The following is a 20,381-nucleotide window of genomic DNA, read 5'->3' on the forward strand; positions in this document are numbered from 1 at the left end:
TGACAGGGGTTCTACCTGGCATAATGTGTAAAAGGGGCTCTACCTGGTGTAATGTGTGTAAGTGGTGCTACTGTGTGGCATCATATGAATACTGGAGACTATTGTACAGCGTAATATGAATTGGTATTATTTGTGGCCACGCCCCTTCCCCATGAAGCCATGCCCCTATATTTTTAGTGCACTGGCCTTCAGCACGCACTTGCCCTATTTTAAATATGGGGGGCCGCCGATGCTGTTTCTTGCATACAGTGCTAAAATGTCTAGTTACGGTACTGTCATAGACTTGCAGGTTGTAACCAGACACATGCTTGAGTTCCACAGTGAAATGCAGAGCATCGCTCTTTATTTCCACATAATTTCACAACTATTATAGTGCTGCTCTTTTTCAGAAGGGATTGGTCACACACAATTGCTCCAATTACCATCTAAAAAAAAAGTAGGCACAGCCATCTTAACAGCATTGCAGGCCCTGGGCAAAAGAGTGCACTGGTGCCCCTACACTCCCATTCATAGGAACCAATTATAGAAAAATCATAACATGGTCCTCCTACTGTTCTGTACCATCTCTCCACATGCTTCCACATAGTGAATGGTGTCAGCACTCCGATTGGTGGATAGCTCCAGCCATCCACCAATCATCATGCTAACAGCCATTCACTGTCTTGTTGCAAGCTGGGAGGCAGGCAAAGAATGTTTGTCTTGCTACTCTGATTGTTTTACCCCTATCTGCCTCTGTTCGGAGGCTGCCTAGTGTGCCTATATGTTAAGATAGCCCTAGAAATAGGCCAAGCAAGCTCTTGCTTAGATTCCAGCATGTGAATGGTTCTTGTCACTTTATTATCGATTATTTATTTTACTCACCTCTAAGCTGTCATCGGCATTCACCATCCAGCAGTCAGTCCACGTGGATACAACTAGAAACACCATTGAGACAAAAGCCAGACAGAGGGACAATAACTGCAGCATCACGATCATTCTTAAGTCTGTAGGTCTCCAAAACACAAATAAACTCTGTGCATATCAAGAAACAAATATCTTAGACTGGTTGATAGATAGAAAGTTGCAGCTGAGTCCAAACAGGTCATTACTTTCAATTCATTCTATAACGTGACCAGTCTCTTGTAATTCAATTCATTCTATAACGTGACCAGTCTCTTGGAATCTGAGAGAGGGAAACAAAATGACAGTGTGGAAGTGAGTGGATTAATGAGTTGTGCACTCTTCTTGTGGTGAGACAGTATAAAAAGGTTTACATCTTTAAAACAACTTTTTTTAAAGCAAAAGAAAACCACAAAATAAGAATTTACTCACCGGTAATTCTATTTCTCGTAGTCCGTAGTGGATGCTGGGAACTCCGTAAGGACCATGGGGAATAGCAGGCTCCGAAGGAGGCTGGGCACTCTAGAAAGATTTATGACTACCTGGTGTGCACTGGCTCCTCCCACTATGACCCTCCTCCAAGCCTCAGTTAGGACACTGTGCCCGGACGAGCTGACATAATAAGGAAGGATTTTGAATCCCGGGTAAGACTCATACCAGCCACACCAATCACACCGTACAACTCGTGATACTATATCCAGTTTGACAGTATGAAAACAACTGAGCCTCTCAACAGATGGCTCAACAATAACCCTTTAGTTAGCAATAACTATTTACAAGTATTGCAGACAATCCGCACTTGGGATGGGCGCCCAGCATCCACTACGGACTACGAGAAATAGAATTACCGGTGAGTAAATTCTTATTTTCTCTGACGTCCTAGTGGATGCTGGGAACTCCGTAAGGACCATGGGGATTATACCAAAGCTCCCAAACGGGCGGGAGAGTGCGGATGACTCTGCAGCACCGAATGAGAGAACTCTAGGTCCTCCTCAGCCAGGGTATCAAATTTGTAGAATTTTGCAAACGTGTTTGCCCCTGACCAAGTAGCTGCTCGGCAAAGTTGTAAAGCCGAGACCCCTCGGGCAGCCGCCCAAGATGAGCCCACCTTCCTTGTGGAATGGGCATTTACAGATTTTGGCTGTGGCAGGCCTGCCACAGAATGTGCAAGCTGAATTGTACTACAAATCCAGCGAGCAATAGTCTGCTTAGAAGCAGGAGCACCCAGCTTGTTGGGTGCATACAGGATAAACAGCGAGTCAGATTTTCTGACTCCAGCCGTCCTGGAAACATATATTTTCAGGGCCCTGACAACGTCTAGCAACTTGGAGTCCTCCAAATCCCTAGTAGCCGCAGGCACCACAATAGGCTGGTTCAGGTGAAACGCTGATACCACCTTAGGGAGAAACTGGGGACGAGTCCTCAATTCTGCCCTATCCATATGGAAAATCAGATAAGGGCTTTTACATGATAAAGCCGCCAATTCTGACACTCGCCTGGCTGAAGCCAAGGCCAATAACATGACCACTTTCCACGTGAGATATTTTAGATCCACGGTTTTTAGTGGCTCAAACCAATGTGATTTTAAGAAACTCAACACCACGTTGAGATCCCAAGGTGCCACAGGAGGCACAAACGGGGGCTGAATATGCAGCACTCCTTTCACAAATGTCTGAACTTCAGGTACTGAAGCTAGTTCTTTTTGAAAGAAAATCGACAGAGCCGAGATCTGTACTTTAATGGAGCCTAGTTTTAGGCCCATATTCACTCCTGCTTGCAGGAAATGCAGAAATCGACCCAGCTGAAATTCCTCTGTTGGGGCCTTTTTTGCCTCGCACCATGCAACATATTTCCGCCATATGCGGTGATAATGCTTTGCCGTAACATCTTTCCTGGCTTTAATAAGCGTAGGAATGACTTCTTCCGGAATACCCTTTTCCTTCAGGATCCGGCGTTCAACCGCCATGCCGTCAAATGCAGCCGCGGTAAGTCTTGGAACAGACAGGGCCCCTGCTGTAGCAGGTCCTGACTGAGCGGTAGAGGCCACGGGTCCTCTGAGAGCATCTCTTGAAGTTCCGGGTACCACGCTCGTCTTGGCCAATCCGGAACCACGAGAATTGTGTTTACTCCTCGCTTTCTTATTATTCTCAATACCTTTGGTATGAGAGGCAGAGGAGGGAACACATAAACCGACTGGTACACCCACGGTGTCACTAGAGCGTCCACAGCTATCGCCTGAGGGTCCCTTGACCTGGCGCAATATCTTTTTAACTTTTTGTTGAGGCGGGACGCCATCATGTCCACCTGTGGTTTTTCCCGACGGTTTACCAGCATCTGGAAAACTTCTGGATGAAGTCCCCACTCTCCCGGGTGGAGGTCGTGTCTGCTGAGGAAGTCTGCTTCCCAGTTGTCCACTCCCGGAATGAACACTGCTGACAGTGCTAGAACATGATTCTCCGCCCATCGGAGAATTCTTGTGGCTTCTGCCATCGCCATCCTGCTTCTTGTGCCTCCCTGTCGATTTACATGGGCGACTGCCGTGATGTTGTCTGACTGGATCAGCACCTGCTGGTGTAGGAGCAGGGATTTTGCTTGACTTAGGGCATTGTAAATGGCCCTTAGTTCCAGAATATTTATGTGAAGGGAAGTCTCCTGACTCGACCATAGTCCTTGGAAGTTTCTTCCCTGTGTGACTGCCCTCCAGCCTCGAAGGCTGGCATCCGTGGTCACCAGGACCCAGTCCTGTATGCCGAACCTGCGGCCCTCTAGAAGATGGGCACTCTGCAGCCACCACAGTAGAGACACCCTGGTTCTTGGAGACAGGGTTATTAAGCGATGCATCTGAAGATGCGATCCGGACCATTGGTCCAACAGGTCCCACTGAAAGATTCTGGCATGGAACCTGCCGAAGGGAATTGCTTCGTAAGAAGCTACCATCTTTCCCAGGACCCGCGTGCAGTGATGCACTGATACCTGTTTTGGTTTCAGGAGGTCTCTGACTAGAGATGACAACTCCCTGGCTTTCTCCTCCGGGAGAAACACTTTTTTCTGGACTGTATCCAGAATCATACCCAGGAACAGTAGCCGTGTCGTCGGAACCAGCTGTGACTTTGGGATATTCAGAATCCAGCCGTGCTGGTGCAGCACTTCCTGAGATAGTGCTACTCCCACCAACAACTGTTCCTTGGACCTCGCCTTTATTAGGAGATCGTCCAAGTACGGGATAATTAAAACTCCCTTTTTTCGAAGGAGTATCATCATTTCCGCCATAACCTTGGTAAATACCCTCGGTGCCGTGGACAGTCCAAACGGCAGCGTCTGGAATTGGTAATGGCAATCCTGTACCACAAATCTGAGGTACTCCTGGTGAGGATGGTAAATGGGGACATGCAAGTAAGCATCCTTGATGTCCAGGGATACCATGTAATCCCCCTCGTCCAGGCTTGCAATAACCGCCCTGAGCGATTCCATCTTGAACTTGAATTTTTTTATGTATGTGTTCAAGGATTTCAAATTTAAAATGGGTCTCACCGAACCGTCCGGTTTCGGCACCACAAATAGTGTGGAATAGTAACCCCGGCCTTGTTGAAGTAGGGGTACCTTGATTATCACCTGCTGGGAATACAGCTTGTGAATTGCCGCTAGCACCGCCTCCCTGTCTGAGGGAGCAATCGGCAAGGCAGATTTTAGGAACCGGTGGGGTGGAGACGCCTCGAATTCCAGTTTGTACCCCTGAGATACTATTTGAAGGATCCAGGGATCCACCTGTCAGCGAGCCCACTGATCGCTGAAATTCTTGAGGCGGCCCCCCACCGTACCTGGCTCCGCCTGTGGAGCCCCACCGTCATGCGGCGGACTTGGAAGAAGAAGCGGGGGAGGACTTTTGCTCCTGGGAACCTGCTGTTTGTTGCAGCCTTTTTCCCCTACCTCTGCCTCTGGACAGAAAAGACCCACCTTTTCCACGCTTGTTTTTCTGGGTCCGAAAGGACTGAACCTGATAAAACGGCGCCTTCTTAGGCTGTGAGGGGACATGGGGTAAAAATGCTGACTTCCCAGACGTTGCTGTGGAAACTAGGTCCGAGAGACCATCCCCAAATAATTCCTCACCCTTATATGGCAAAACTTCCATGTGCCTTTTAGAATCTGCATCTCCTGTCCACTGGCGAGTCCATAAGCCTCTCCTAGCAGAAATGGACAATGCACTTACTTTAGATGCCAGCCGGCAGATTTCCCTCTGTGCATCTCTCATATATAAGACTGAGTCTTTGATATGGTCTATGGTTAGCAGGATCGTGTCTCTGTCTAATGTGTCAATATTTTCTGACAGTTTATCTGACCACGCAGCGGCAGCACTGCACATCCATGCTGACGCAATAGCTGGCCTAAGTATAATGCCTGAGTGTGTGTATACAGACTTCAGGATCGCCTCCTGCTTTCTATCAGCAGGTTCCTTGAGGGCGGCCGTATCCGGAGACGGTAGTGCCACCTTTTTAGACAAACGTGTGAGCGCTTTATCCACCTTAGGAGGTGTTTCCCAACGTGACCTATCCTCTGGCGGGAAAGGGAACGCCATTAGTACCTTCTTAGGAATTACCAATTTTTTAACAGGGAAAGCCCACGCTTCTTCACACACTTCATTTAATTCATCTGATGGGGGAAAAACTACGGGTAGTTTTTTCTCCCCAAACATAATACCCTTTTTAGTGGTACCTGTATTTATATCAGAAATGTGTAACACCTCTTTCATTGCCTCAATCATGCAGTGAATGGCCTTAGTGGGCATCAGGTAAGACTCATCGTCGTCGACACTGGTGTCAGTATCAGTGTCGACATCTGGGTCTGCGGTCTGAGGTAGCGGGCGTTTTAGAGCCCCTGATGACCTGTGAGACGCCTGGACAGGCACGAGCTGAGAAGTCGGCTGTCCCACATTTGGCATGTCGTCAAATTTCTTATGTAAGGAGTCTATACGTGCACTCATTTCTTTCCATAAGCTCAACCACTCAGGTGTCTGCCCCGCAGGTGGTGACATCCCTTCTAAAGGCATCTGCTCCGTCTCCACATCATTATCCTCATCAAACATGTCGACACAGCCGTACCGACACACCGCACACACACAGGGAATGCTACAACAGAGGACAGGACCCACAAAAGCCCTTTGGGGGGACAGAGTGAGAGTATGCCAGCACACACCAGAGCGCTATATAATGCAGGGACTAACTGAGTTATGTCCCCTATAGCTGCTTTTTCTATATAAATGTATACTGCGCCTAAATTTAGTGCCCCCCCTCTCTTTTTTACCCTTTTCTGTAGTGTAGACTGCAGGGGAGAGCCAGGGAGCTTCCTTCCAGCGGAGCTGTGAGGGAAAATGGCGCCAGTGTACTGAGGGAGATAGCTCCGCCCCTTTTCCGCGGACTATTCTCCCGCTTTTTCCTATATTCTGGCAGGGGTATTTTCCACATATATAGCCTCTGGGGCTATATATTGTGGTATTTTTGCCAGCCAAAGTGTTATTATTGCTTCTCAGGGCGCCCCCCCCCCCCCCAGCGCCCTGCACCCTCAGTGACCGGAGTGTGAAGTGTGTGTGAGGAGCAATGGCGCACAGCTGCAGTGCTGTGCGCTACCTTGGTGAAGACTGATGTCTTCTGCCGCCGATTTTCCGGACCTCTTCTTGCTTCTGGCTCTGTAAGGGGGACGGCGGCGTGGCTCCGGGACCGAACACCAAGGCTGGGCCTGCGGTCGATCCCTCTGGAGCTAATGGTGTCCAGTAGCCTAAGAAGCCCAAGCTGGCTGCAAGCAGGCAGGTTCGCTTCTTCTCCCCTTAGTCCCTCGCTGCAGTGAGCCTGTTGCCAGCAGGTCTCACTGAAAATAAAAAACCTAATTTCTATACTTTCTTTCTAAAGGCTCAGGAGAGCCCCTAGTGTGCATCCAACCTCGGCCGGGCACAAAATCTAACTAACTGAGGCTTGGAGGAGGGTCATAGTGGGAGGAGCCAGTGCACACCAGGTAGTCATAAATCTTTCTAGAGTGCCCAGCCTCCTTCGGAGCCTGCTATTCCCCATGGTCCTTACGGAGTTCCCAGCATCCACTAGGACATCAGAGAAATGGGCATTAGTATACAAATACTATATTATCTTTACTGGGAGAAGTAGTTGTTAATGAGTATAACATAAGATAGACAAAAACAACACAGGATAGAGATATTCACCTGCTTTACCTTGAACATTGTTGCCTAAAATACCTTTCTGGTTTGCTTAATTGGTATACAGACCTGGGGGTATATTTACTAAAATATGACTTTGGAGTTGCAAGGGATTTGGCATTCGATTTGGAAAGAAGAGATTTACTAAAGACCAAATCGTATGTCAAATCGATTCTAAAGTCAAATTCTACTCACATCCCAATAGAAATTGAATGTCTGAAGAACATCAATGTTTTCCCATAGCCCTCATTTACTAAAATTCAATTTATAAATCCATTTGAAATTGATCTCAAAATCGAACCTCAAATCCCCAAATGTTTAGAATGATGTTAGACATTCACTTTTGGCTTCTAAACACCACTCTAATGGTAGGAAATTGATAGTGATGACTTTTTAAGTACCCAAAAGCATGTGGGGCAATGTGGACGAGGTAATAATAGATGACCAAGGTTATGGTATGTTGTGCACCTACCTGCACAATGCAAATCACCACCTGACTGAGATAACCCTAGAGGATCAATCAGAGCACCATCAACAGCATCATAAGTTGAATAGTGCACATATTTATACTTATAGACATTATACTTATTCCATGAATGTGCAATAGAGAGCACAAGAGCACAATATTGGGCAATTTGGCTGGATGACATAATGAATTTTAAAATAATGAGTGTTGTTGTACTGGCTATCCTGGTTCGTTCCATGATGCCTCAGCAATTCGTCCCTGTCTGCAAACATTCTTGTGGGACAAATGCCAAACGGATGGTTGATGTGTAAGATACCAGTATGTGCTCATAAAGCAGCTAATAGTAATTGTTACTTTATTGTTCTAATTTGTTCCCCTTCCACCAAAAAAGGTTTTTTAGGCTATGGCGGTTGGTCCTGGTTTACGACTCTATTGTCAAATCCACAAACTCCTGCTGAGCATAAGTATAAAGAGCTACATATAGCCACCCAAACTGTGACAGAATGCACCTTTGGTTTATTTAAAAAAAAAAAAATATTCGGAAGACATTATTATATCATCTGGCCAAAATTTTTGATATTGTGCTATGTTGCTGTCTATTGTATAATCGTGCATTAAATAAACCACTACCCCAGATTATGCAATAAACAGGGAACAGGCAGAGGTTTTTTTTCACCAACAACTGATTATGGGCCTAATTCAGACTGGATCGCTGCAGCGGCAGCATTCTCAGTCTGAAGCCCTTTGCGGAGGGCACTCATGCAGCGGGCGCACTGTGCGTGTGCACCCCGGGAACCCAATGAGATGCTAACAACATCTGAGGGCTGTGACTGGCTCTGCCTGATTGACAGCTCCATTGGAAGAGCAGCAATTACACTTGGATTCCGCTATAAACCACACAGATGCTGCTGTACATACAGGTGCCCCTTCAGGGCTTGGGGCCAGGAGGCAGGTATCTCCGTTGTCTCTGTGAGTTATGCTCCTGCAGGGCACAGCCCTGTGCCCTTCTCAACCCCTACATCATCTGTTTCTCACCTCTTCCCCCTCAGCTTCCCTTTGTCCTTTCCCTTGCGGCACCCCCTGACCTCCCACCATTTTCAACCAGGTTCAGCTGCAAATATACCCAGTGAATTCTCATTACCTTCCATGCATAACCTCAGCCAGGATCTGAACAATGAGTGTTTCTTGTCTCATCATCTTCTACATAAAGTCACTCACATGTTACAGTTATGTTTTTGGGGCATGCATATTTATTATTAAAATTTTATGGTATATCACCCAAAAAAATCAGTATACTCTTAAAATGTAGGTATCCCCTTGTCACAACCCTGACTAAATTTTTCTTGTTAGATATCTTACCTCTGCTATCACTCCTGCAGTTCAGCACACAAGCTGTAGTATGTGTTTCCTGCTGCTGATAACTCTTGATTAGTCAAATGCATGAGAATTCTACTGTGAGAGTAGTTTGAGGATTCTATGATTGGCAGCTGATCTCTCTGCTCCTTGTGCTTTGTTCTCAGTGAAATCTATACATGCTGCTTTTATACAATGTGCTCAGTATTCCGTGTGTAATTCTCAGTGTGATCCTCCATAGTGCCCCACTTCCTGATGTTTGGGCCTACACCAAAGTTACCTCCAAAACCAGTCATGTATGTCGCCATCTTGGTATCAGTCAGCTGACTCTCTTCTGTCCAGGCCTAATGCACAGATGACACTAACAGCCAATCTAGAATAACCCAGGGGTATAAAGCTTCCTGCTTTCCAGTGCACAGGTAGCCAGTTCCATAAGTCACACAGTGATCATAGGTATTGCCTTAGAATCTGCAATCCTTTGTGTCTCAGCATTCCAGTCCGGCTCCAGTCCAGCACAATTCATGTCCGGTTCCACTCCAATGCAGTTTCAGTATGGTTCTAGTCCAGAAGTGTCATCATTTGGGATCTAGTCCAGTCAGCACTCCTGTCCGGTTTCACTCAAATCTGACTCTTGTCCAGAAGTGTCATTATTCCTGTTCCAGACTGGTCAGCACTCATTATTATTAATAACAGTTTCTTATATAGTACAGCATATTCCATTGCGCTTTACAATTATAACAACAGTAATAGAACATAACTGGGCAAAAACAGACAGACATAGAGGTAGGAAGGCCCTGCTCGCAAGCTTACAATCTTTAGGGTAATAGGCATTGATACACAAGGATAGATGCTTCCTATTGCATAATGGTCCGCCAGATTGCTAGGTTCTTAATGGGTTGTATGATATGATCACCCAGCAATGTTGGAAGACAAAATATGGGAGGTTATGTGGACTGTACAGAGAAGATGTAATTAGATAGTGAAGCATTAAAGGTTATGAGGGTGGGTCTGGAATTTGATAGGCTTGTCTGAAGAGGTGAGTTTTCAGGGAACGTTTAAAGGTTTGGAGACTAGAGGTGAGTCTTATTGTGCATGGGGAAGCCCAGATAAAGTCCTGTAGTTTTGAGTGGGAACAAGTAATACGTGTGGATGAGAGACGCAGAGCGGAGAGGTCTGGTAGGGAGATATTTTGAGATGAGTGAAGAGATGTATGATGGTGCAGTTTGGTTAATAGCCTTGTATGTAAGTAAAAGTATTTTATATTTAACACGGTTAAATACCGGTAACGAATGGAGGGACTGACAGAGCAGATCAGCAGACGATGAACGTCTAGCGAGGAAGATTAATAATAATAATAATAATTTTATTTATATAGTGCTCTTTCTCCAATAGGACTCAAGGCGCGTAACAGATACATAGCATAATATAGTACAGAAAATAATGAAGTACATTTTTTATAAAATACAGAAGCATGAAGATACTAAAAGGTACATAATGGAAATGCTTGAGTAAACAGGAAAGTCTTGAGTCTACTTTTGAAGGAATCTATAGTTGGGGCCTCACACTGTGCGGGGAAGTCAGTTCCATAGAGTCGGAGCCGCATGACTAAAAGCTCGACCCCCAGATGAATTACGGTAGATTCTAGGTACTGCTAAAAGTCCTTCATCTACAGATCGCAGTAATCGTGTGGGGCAGTATGGGGTCAGAAGCTGCTTCAGGTACCTTGGGCCTTGGTCATGTAATGCTTTGAAACTCAGTAAGCTCAGATTAGCCTTGCAGCTGCATTTAAAATGGATTGTAGTGGTGAGAGCCTATGTTTGGCAAGACCAGAAAGGAGACTATTGCAATAATCAATGAGTGCATGGATTAGAGTTTTTGCAGTGTCTTTGGATATGTTTTTTAGGTGCATGTAATATTAATGATTTAGAGACAGATTAAATGTGTGGAACACAGGACAGTTCAGACTCAAGGATGACACCTAAGCAGTGAGCTTGTGGGGTAGGGTGGATAGTTGCATTGTCAACAGTTATGGAGATATCAGGTTTTCACTCCTTCAGTCTGGATCGAGTCCAGTCTGGTGCCAGTTCTATTCAAGAAGTGTCATCATTCCAGTTGCAGCCCGGTCAGCACTCAAGTCCAATTTAAGATCTATATCTCCAGTGATATTATTCCAGTTCCAGCCCAGGTGACCCAGTCAGGGGCCACGACCGCCTTGCCAGGTGTGGTGAAACACAAATACCTTTGTGGGTATCCCTTGAGAAGACCATCAGTGGGGTAAGGCTCCGCAGCCCTGTTCTGGGTTCAGTTAACCTAATGCAAGTTCTAGTGAATCATCTGACTCTTCCCTAGCCTCAAGTCTCTCTCTGACTTCATGAGCAAGAACTATATCAAACCATCAAGCTTTGTCACAGTACAGCCCCAAGCATCAGTACCTCTGTCACAGGTTCAGAGTCATCAAAATACCAAACTCAGACACTCCTGAAATTATTACAGGGGTTCTACAGCAGATATCAAAGACATCTGCTTTGATTTCCCTGTTTCCCATCACAATAGTGATAGCGTTAGCCATTGTAGTCTATAGGCTACATATCACACAATTTACCAGAAAAGGGATTGTCTCGGATTCCTCCTCAGTAATAGTCACTGGTGCATGTGTGGAGATCTGTTCCACATCGGGCACATCAGAGACCAGTGCTGGGACAGCATGTCTATTCCCAGCACCAGGAAAAGTAGCAGGCTGCGGAGAGCTCTGTCTCCAGTGGAACAGCACTGGGATCAAGTGTCCGATCTCAGCTTTGGTAGTACAGCAGCAGCAGATGTTCGGTGCTGGGACCACCTGCTGGCTTACAGCGGCAATGGGAAGTGCAGCACTTCAAACTTGGCACCAATTCACCAGCATGCTTTTGAATTTGGGACCATCCTTGAGCCAGTCGCAGATCATCAGAGCTTACCAACCCATAGCTTGCCCACCCCCAGTGACTGATGCCACCAGGAAGTGGAGAGAAGAGCTGTGCGGCAGAAGAAGGAAGCGGATGTCATGTGAAGAGCTCCAGAAGCTGTGGAAGAGGCCAGAAGGCACCGGGATCAAGAAAGAAGATGCCAGGCACCAGCTGGAGGCATAAAGGAAGAGGTGGCTGTTGGTGTTTGGCGATAGATTTTACCATAGGTGTGCAGCGGAGTTCTCATATGTAAAAAATTATCACAGGAGTTACCTTACAATCAGACAGGATGAGTCTTGTAAAGGTATCAGTTCTCTCTCTAGAAGACACATGGGAAAGAAACAAACAAGTACTGTACTTGAATATACAGCAGGCAAATAATACACATGCACTTATATATATCGCCATCTGCTGTCCCTCCAATGTAAGTACATGCATATGAATAAACCTTCATTCGGTTGCATATATGAACACCCCTTCTCAACAGACTAGGTTTCTACAATTTAACCCATCTTTGCTGTAAGTCTCCAATGTCTCTCCCTGACAAGAGGCTTATACTTCTATTTATCACCATACGCATCTGATAATGCGGATGACAGGTGATAAACTAGACCAAACTCGCAATGCGATAATTGAGTACATCGCCTCTTCGCAGCATCATTGGGGTATTTTTGGGTAAAATTACCCCAATGGCCTGCTGCGCATGCGCCGCTGCCCATCGCAACTGCCACCGCTGGGTCCCCCCCATTGCGGCTACCCCTGAGCTGGATAAAGCTCTCCCCCAGATTCATACTTACCAGTCCCAGGAGCCAGTGTCCGCTGCTACAGTGAGTGATGCTGGGCGCCGGGTCCTTCTTCAGCACTGTGACCCGCAGTGCTGTAAAGTGAGCTGCCAATTTGCAGCATCACTTTATCGCACCGGGGTCACAGCACAGCACATGGGGGACCTGGCGCCCGGTAGCACTCACTGGAACAGCGGACACTGGCTCCTGGACTGGTAAGTATGTTTTGGTTTTTTTTACTTTTTTTTACACTGTGCTCAGCTTGTGTGTCCATCGGACAAACATAGCTGATCACTGGAGCCAGGGGGAAGAGAAAGCTGGGCAAAGGGTGCAGATCGCAGTGCTGCCCTATGATTTCGCCAGCCAGAGCTTGCGAGATTATCCTAGGGCACTCTGCAGTATTTTCTTACTTTTTTTTGTAGTGAATTCGGACACATCGCATTTCCCATTATAAGTATGGGGAATGCGATGTGGCTTACTAAAAGAATGACAATTAAAGGGTTTGGAGCAGTTTTTCATGAAAACTGCTCCAAATGCCCTTTAATACATTCAGGTGATACTAAAATAATGTGAAGATGGTGTGACAAACACCCTTTTTCACATTATTTTAGTAAAAGGTCCCTTAGTCAGGATATCAGCAGTTATATCCTCTGTTGGGCAATAGTTCAACTCTATAAGACCTTGTTCTTGTAGATCCCTCAGAAAATGATGCTTGACATCAATATGCCTGGTTCTTGGATTTACTCTCTCTGTGCTAACGCAAGGCATCCTTGATTTTCCTCATATATCTTGATAGGTTCTTCTTGATGCATTCCTAGGTCTGATAGTAGTTGCATTAACCATATCACTTCTTGACTGGTGTGAGCTGCCACGATATATATATTCAGCCAGCCTCTGTAGATGACAGTGCTATGGAAGACTGTTTCTTTCTTATCCAGCTGATTATTTCTTCTCCAATTGAGAATAAATATCCACTTGTGGATTTTCTATCATTTGAGTCAACATGTCCTGTTAACTTGTGACTTGTGCTTGCTGAGAGTTTAAGCTTCTTGTTAATCGTTCCTTTTAAATAACAAATTACTCTCTTAACTGCGTTCCAGTCCATCTGTGTTGGTTTGGAAACCTTTCTGCTTAGGATCCCAACTGCTGTGGAAATATCTGGTCTGGTGACAGTGACAATGTATAACAATTTACCTATAGCTTTTCTGTAAAGAAGGATTATCTTGTAACAGTTCTCTCTGATCATTTGATTCCTTTACATGACTTGTCTCCATAGGAGTGCTTAATATCTTTGCTTCTTGCATACCAAACTCCTCAATGGTTTCCTGAATCTTGCATTTCTGAGATTTGCATTCCCAAATAATGTGTTACGTGACCTATGACTTTTGTTTCAAATTGACTGTTTAGTTCTTGTAGTACTGTAGTTCAATTTCATCCCCTTCTTGTTTGAAACAAACTAGTAAATCATTCACGTAAATTAATACATAGATCCATCTTTCTTCTATTAACTTTGTATAAAGACAGGGTTCTGCTTTATTTCTGATGAACCCCTTCTCCATCAAAACTTCATTTATCTTTGTATTCCATGCTCTTGCTGCTTGCTTTAAACCGTATATCCTTTTGTTAAGCTTACATACACGATCTGGTTCTTCAGAATTCACAAAACCTGGTGGTTGTTCCATGTATATGTCTTCCTTTAGTTCGCCATGTAAGAAAGCCATCTTCGTGTCGAAATGTTTCACCTGCATATCTTTTATGGCTGCTTTTAGAAGTAAGGTTCTAATGATGGTGTGCTTCACAACTGGAGCAAACATTTCATCACAATCTACTCCAAATTTCTGTGAATAGTCTTTAGCAACTAATCTTGCCTTGTATCTTTCTACTTTTCCTTCAGTATCATATTTGACCTTAAAAGTCCATTTACATTGTATGGCCTTTTCATCTGCTTGTAGTTTGGTCAATATCCATGTCTGGTTATAAGGTAACTCCTGTGATGATCTTTTATGTATGAGAACTCCACTGCACACCTATGGTAAATCCATCGCTAAATGCCTACAGGTTATGGGCCTCGACTGGAGTCCATACAGGATAAAAAGAAATCCAGAGTGTATCCCAAGCAGCATCTAGATCACATGCCAAAGACAACATGCACTGCAAGTCCCAGCAGGCGCTTACAGCAGACTGTGTAATATACACAAGAGTCACCCAAGAGAACCTCTGAGAGAAAACTGTGAGTAAAACAAGTTTATTACTACAAAAGAATAAAGATTCAAACAGAAAGGGGATATGGCTAATTACACAGATCTCAGATTAGCTGCTTTCTAATGAAAACTATCAGATATGGAAGTTTCAAATAGAAATGCTATTAACCAGAGATGATTTATGGGAGATCATAAATACGGACAGACCTGAAAGAGAGGACAGTAGATGGCGATATATATACAAATGCATGTGTATTAGAGATAAGCAGGTTCGGTTTTACTTGGATTTACTGGGATCTCAAAATGGCATTTTATTGGTTCACGGATGTCACTTGTTTTGGATAGCCAATAAAAAATCTGTATAAAACTGAACTGGCATTAATTCTGGTGTTAAATCCGAACCCGCTCATCTCTAATGTGTATTATTTGTCTGCTGTATGTTCAAGTACTTGTTGGTTTCTTTCCCATGTGTCTTCTAGAGAGAGAACTGAGCACATGATAAGAGACATGTTGTTTGAGAAGCTGTTACTGAAAAGCTGATGTTTGTCACATTTATATTGATCCTGTTACAGTGTTATATAAAGAAGATATACCTTTACAAGACCCATCAAGTCTGATTGTAAGGTAACTACAGTGGTCTTTTATGTATGAGAACTCCACTGCACACCTATGGTAAATCCATCGCCAAATGCCAACAGTGGCGCCATTGGCCAAGGATGGCCAGCGGAAGAAGAAAGACTTGAGAGGCTTAAATGGGTGGAAAGTAAAAGTGCTAAATAAGCTCCTCCCTGTGTCCTCTTCCTATGTATAGGTAAGCCCTCTGTGAGGTCCATGTGTCTCCTACCCCCCCCCCAACCATCAGGGATCAGGCACTAGGCCCATGGGGACAGTCAAGCACTAGGCCTGAGGCACAAAAGGTGGACCCCTTGGCCCAGGGTGCAGTAGGCAGGCACTAGGCCTGTGGCTAAACTTCAGACCTTAGGCCCGTGGGCTCAGAAGGGGGCACTAGGCAGTGTTAGTTTAAATGTGACCCCCCCAGGTGAATCAGCTGAGCCTGGACACTAGGCCCAGGTCACTAAGAAGTGCCCCTAGTGGGCAGGCTTTAATCCTGAGCGGCATGATAAGAGTGATCTGGGCACTAGGCTCATGTTACTCCAATTGGCCCCAATTAGGCAGGCCAAAAGGGCCTGAGCCTATTTATAGAGATAAAGTGATCTGGGCATAAGGCCCAGATCACTCAACCTCATTTAGTCAGGCAATTGCCTGAGACCCGCAAAGTAATCCTGGGCAACAGGCCCAGTTGATTAGTGTGGGGAGGCGAGCAAGCTGTGCTGTTCCCACTCCCCAGTAAATTAGGTAATTTTCCTGTGTGAAAAAGCGGTCCAGCTTCACACACGTAGCCATAGTCCATTGATAGAAGTCTTACATAACAGCTAGGGATAGGACTGGCAAGCTCTAGATAGGTAGGGGTTTATGGAACAGCTGTAGGTAAGCAGGAATTTAAGAGACAGGACCATTGTGTATTCTTATATTGTGTTATTATGGTGTTTGTCATTTCCGTGCAAGGCAGGTGTGCTAAAACTGTTTGTATTTAGAGATAGTCACACCATACACACATAGTTAGTTTGAAGGCTCTGCTGTTGAAGATAGTGTATTGGTGTTACACTAAGCTAGAGTCAGGCCCTGCATGGTGGTTGTGTCTTTGTTTACTTACAGGGACTGGTAAGTGGAGAAGCAGTCGGAGTACAAAACTTATGATGGTGAGAATCATATCTCTTTGTTAGTCCATGTAACTTTGCACTCCAGTGCAAGGTTGAATATTCACCTGGTGCATGAGTACCTGAAGGTGAAAATTTGTGGCCTGAGGCCAAGAGTGCTGATGATAGCCATCACTTAGGCCCAAAATCCGTATTTCAGAAAAAACTGGGTTCAGTGTGCACATCGGTCTGCTCTAAGGAAGGACGACACTCACTTCATCTCCTTCCTCCTAGATCATCATGTCTGTGCCAAGTCTATGTACCAGGACAGTTGGTTCATCTTCTAGCCTGAAAGTGAGAGGGTGCAATGCCAGGTAAAAAGCAAGTCTACATCTGCAAGGCAGCAGGCACCACACCGCATGCCTCTTACACGTGCGCTGCCTAATGACTGCACATGTACAATAGGCCTTCAACATAAAGTAACGTGATCACTGATGCGATTGCTTTAGTTTACACAATGCTGAAATAGGCTCCTATTGGAGCGCCTGTCCCTGGATGTGATTTTTAATACTATATATCTGGGCAGAAATCAATTTCTTATTGCTGAATAGCAGCAATAAGACATTTTTATTTATGGAGCCTAAACCTCAATAAGTGGTAAATGGGCCCTTAAATGTTGTATTTTTCTTCTAATACCCAATTATGGCCCTCATTCCGAGTTGATCGCTCGCTAGCTAGTTTTAGCAGCCGTGCAAACGCTATGCCGCCGCCCACTGGGGAGTGTATTTTAGCTTAGCAGAAGTGCGAACGCATGTGCAGTCAAGCTCTGCAAAAACAGTTTGTGCAGTTTCTGAGTAGCTCTGAACCTACTCAGCGCTTGCGATCACTTCAGCCTATTCGTGTCCGGATTTGACGTCATACTCCCGCCCAGCGAACGCACAGCCACGCCTGCGTTTTTTCAGACTCGCCTGCATTTTTGCAAACACTCCATGAAAACGGTCAGTTGACACCCAGAAACGCCCCCTTCTTGTCAATCTTCTTGCGGCCGTCAGTGCGAATGAAAACTTCGCTAGAACCTGTGCACAACCACAATGGGCTTTGTACCCATATGTCGCGCATGCGCATTGCGGGGCATACGCATGCGCAGAAGTGCCGATTTTTAGCTTGATCGCTGCGCTGCGAACAACTGCAGCTAGCGATCAACTCGGAATGACCCCCTATGTGCTTTCCCCATAGTATCCTCTATGCTGTTTTTTTACATAAATGTGTGTGCACGTGTGGTCACCATATTCAGACATTTATAGGTGTTTGGGGCACCTAAACCTAGTATATCTCCCAACATAACACAGCCCTTATGAACTACATGTCCTCACTCTCATGAATAATTGAAATCATAATGAAGAAGAAACCAGCAGTGTTTTAGGAAAAAAATGTAAAAGTTTAAATAAATAAATTGGATGTACAGTAGACTGGACTATGATATCATGTTTATTCCATTTTAATCATAAACATATTGCAGAGCCTCTGTAAAACATATGCACAGTGCAAAGCAAACAACATGGGCTGGGGAACTTGCAGATCCAGGGACAGCAAAGTGGATGTTTGTAAGTGCTAGGCAGACAAGTAGACCCACAGAGAAGCACTATTAGAGGTATTTCTGTAATTGGGTCAGCATTTTTGTGATTTATAAGTGACACTTTTTTCTTAACAACTTGGCATGTCAGGAACATGAGGACCTGGCTTGTTTCTAAATGTATTTTATTTGCTTTTCAAATGGCAACTCAACATAAAACCAATATTCTTCTCACTCCTTTTTGTAAGTATAATTAGTGGTAACCCCTTCCCAAGATGGAAGAAGGCCAGGAATGTATATTCATATTCAGGGTTGGTGCTCTGCTTTTTGGTTCCTGTTGTCGACACTTAAATGTTTTAACACTGTTTGGCACATCACTGCACATGCGCCACTCCCACCTACTCCAGTTCTTGCTCCAACAAGAGCCATCGCACTGTTCTGCCTCCCTCCTGAGATGCAATACCCACCCACTCTTTACTGAGACATTACCGAATGTTTGGAGAGTCCCACAAACTAATTGTACAGTATTTCACCCTACTGCATCCCATCCAATTCCTAGGGAGCATGATGACTTTTTGTGAATCATGTTTTCATAGCCCTGTTCAATCTGCTAGCCGCTGCATCACACTGCATTATAGTGGTGGGGTTAATTCACTTGATTTTCCCTCTTCATTCCTCCATGGTACTCACTTTCATTATGAAACTTTGGCAAGTATGGTTGACATGTTTCAAAAATACATCTTTTTCAAGGCCTTGAGAAAGACACACTGTTAAATCGCATTGGTGGAGGGCCCTCAAGTGCTCCAGAGAATGTGACAGGCTAATTGAGGGATAATCTCCAGATATAAAGTACATTGCAGGGAATTTTATTTTAGAGGACTTTTAAGGGTATCCGGTCTTTAGGTCGACAACACTTAGGTCTACACTCATTAGATTGACCACTATTGGTCGACATGCATTAGGTTGACATGGTCATTAGGTCATCATGGTCACTAGGTCGACATGGCAAAGGTCAATACATGAAAAGGTCGACATGAGTTTAAAAAAACAACAACTCATTTTTTAAAACTTTTTCATACTTTACGATCCACGAGGACTACGATTGGGAATAGTAACCTGAAGGGGACATGGTGCACTAATTGGGGTTCCCGGTCACTTTACGGAGAAAACTGCATCCACATTTAAAAAAAAAACTCATGTAGACTATTTTAAATGTCAACCTTTTCCATGTCGACTTAATGACCCTGTTGACCTAGTTACTGTTGACCCAACGATCCCCACCCCTTTTATGGACTCCTGAGTCTGTTAGGGAACTTTAAGAACTGTAAGTGGGGATAGGTTTAAATATTAAAAGTTTAACTTTGAAGACTACAGGGTGAATTCAATTGTTGGTCTCCCCGACCACCACTAGATGGCGCCCACTGGAGCATATCAATTGTTGCTCCGTTCGGGTGCACATGTAGACGGGAAGACACATTTCAGCTCGCAGACTTCTGAGGTGTGAGCTTTAATGTGCGTAAACTCCAAGGTTTAGGCAGTAAAACGTGAGTTTGAGTGCCCTAACCTGTACTCTAGATGGATTTAGCCGCTTTGCTCGGATAAACCCAGTACTAATGAGCAAACAATACATTTAGGCGCCCACAAAACAGATGAATTGGCCCCTATGTGTTCATTGTCACTTCAACATTTTAGACAATGCATTTTGGCAGGGACAGTCACTCCAACTGCTGCTGTAAAACTAGTACACATCCCTTTCACAGCTTTGTTGTTATGACATGATAAACTGTGGCACAGCATGTGGAGTTCCATACCTTGCCTGAATACTGGCCTTTGTATGACAATATCAGAGGGGTTCCATATTTCTATGTTCGGTGAAGACATTGGACTTGCTTCAGAGCTTTACATAAACACAATGGCTACCCCATCCTCTCCCAACTTGCTCTTTTTTTTGTTTTTATTATTTTGCATGTTCGACTTTTTTGTGATCTGCATATCTTGCCCTGGCAACACAGGCACATTTTACACTAAAAGCTCCCTATACCAACGGGCCAAGACCTGGATTGTAGGCGGTGTGTGAATGCAGCCAAAGTATAATTTTGGTACAAAATGTGCCCAAGATGGACATAAAAAATGGCTGATTGGCATATTTCCTATCAGTCGTAATCAATCACCTTTTAGGTAGCATTTATCAAGTACATTCTATAGTGATAATGATAGGGGGGGGGGGGGGTAATTCCAAGTTGATCGCAGCAGGATTTTTGATAGCAACTGGACAAAACCATGTGCACTGCA

The 20,381-nt window shown here is 44.8% G+C and overlaps 2 protein-coding genes across 2 annotated transcripts in view; both read right to left on the minus strand.

The window, feature by feature from the left end:
- LOC134965131 (claudin-16-like) overlaps positions 1-1,019 on the minus strand; it is a 227,701-nt gene extending 226,682 nt beyond the window's left edge. Inside the window, exon 1 of the mRNA XM_063941660.1 lies at positions 862-1,019. Within this exon, the coding sequence (XP_063797730.1) occupies positions 862-975 (114 nt within the window). The 5' untranslated portion in view covers positions 976-1,019. The remainder of the gene's footprint in view (positions 1-861) is intronic.
- Positions 1,020-13,501: 12,482 nt separating this feature from the next.
- Positions 13,502-13,864, minus strand: LOC134965248 (uncharacterized). The gene has a single exon (XM_063941744.1). The coding sequence runs from the start codon at positions 13,862-13,864 to the stop codon at positions 13,502-13,504; it is 363 nt and encodes a 120-aa protein (XP_063797814.1).
- Between the last annotated feature and the right edge of the window lie 6,517 nt (positions 13,865-20,381).

Source organism: Pseudophryne corroboree, chromosome 10 (assembly GCF_028390025.1).
Source record: "Pseudophryne corroboree isolate aPseCor3 chromosome 10, aPseCor3.hap2, whole genome shotgun sequence".
Taxonomy (NCBI): domain Eukaryota; kingdom Metazoa; phylum Chordata; class Amphibia; order Anura; family Myobatrachidae; genus Pseudophryne; species Pseudophryne corroboree.

Excerpts from the sequence above, each read along its gene's own strand:
- LOC134965248 (XM_063941744.1), bottom strand. The coding sequence starts at position 13,864 with ATGATCAGAGAGAACTGTTACAAGATAATCCTTCTTTACAGAAAAGCT.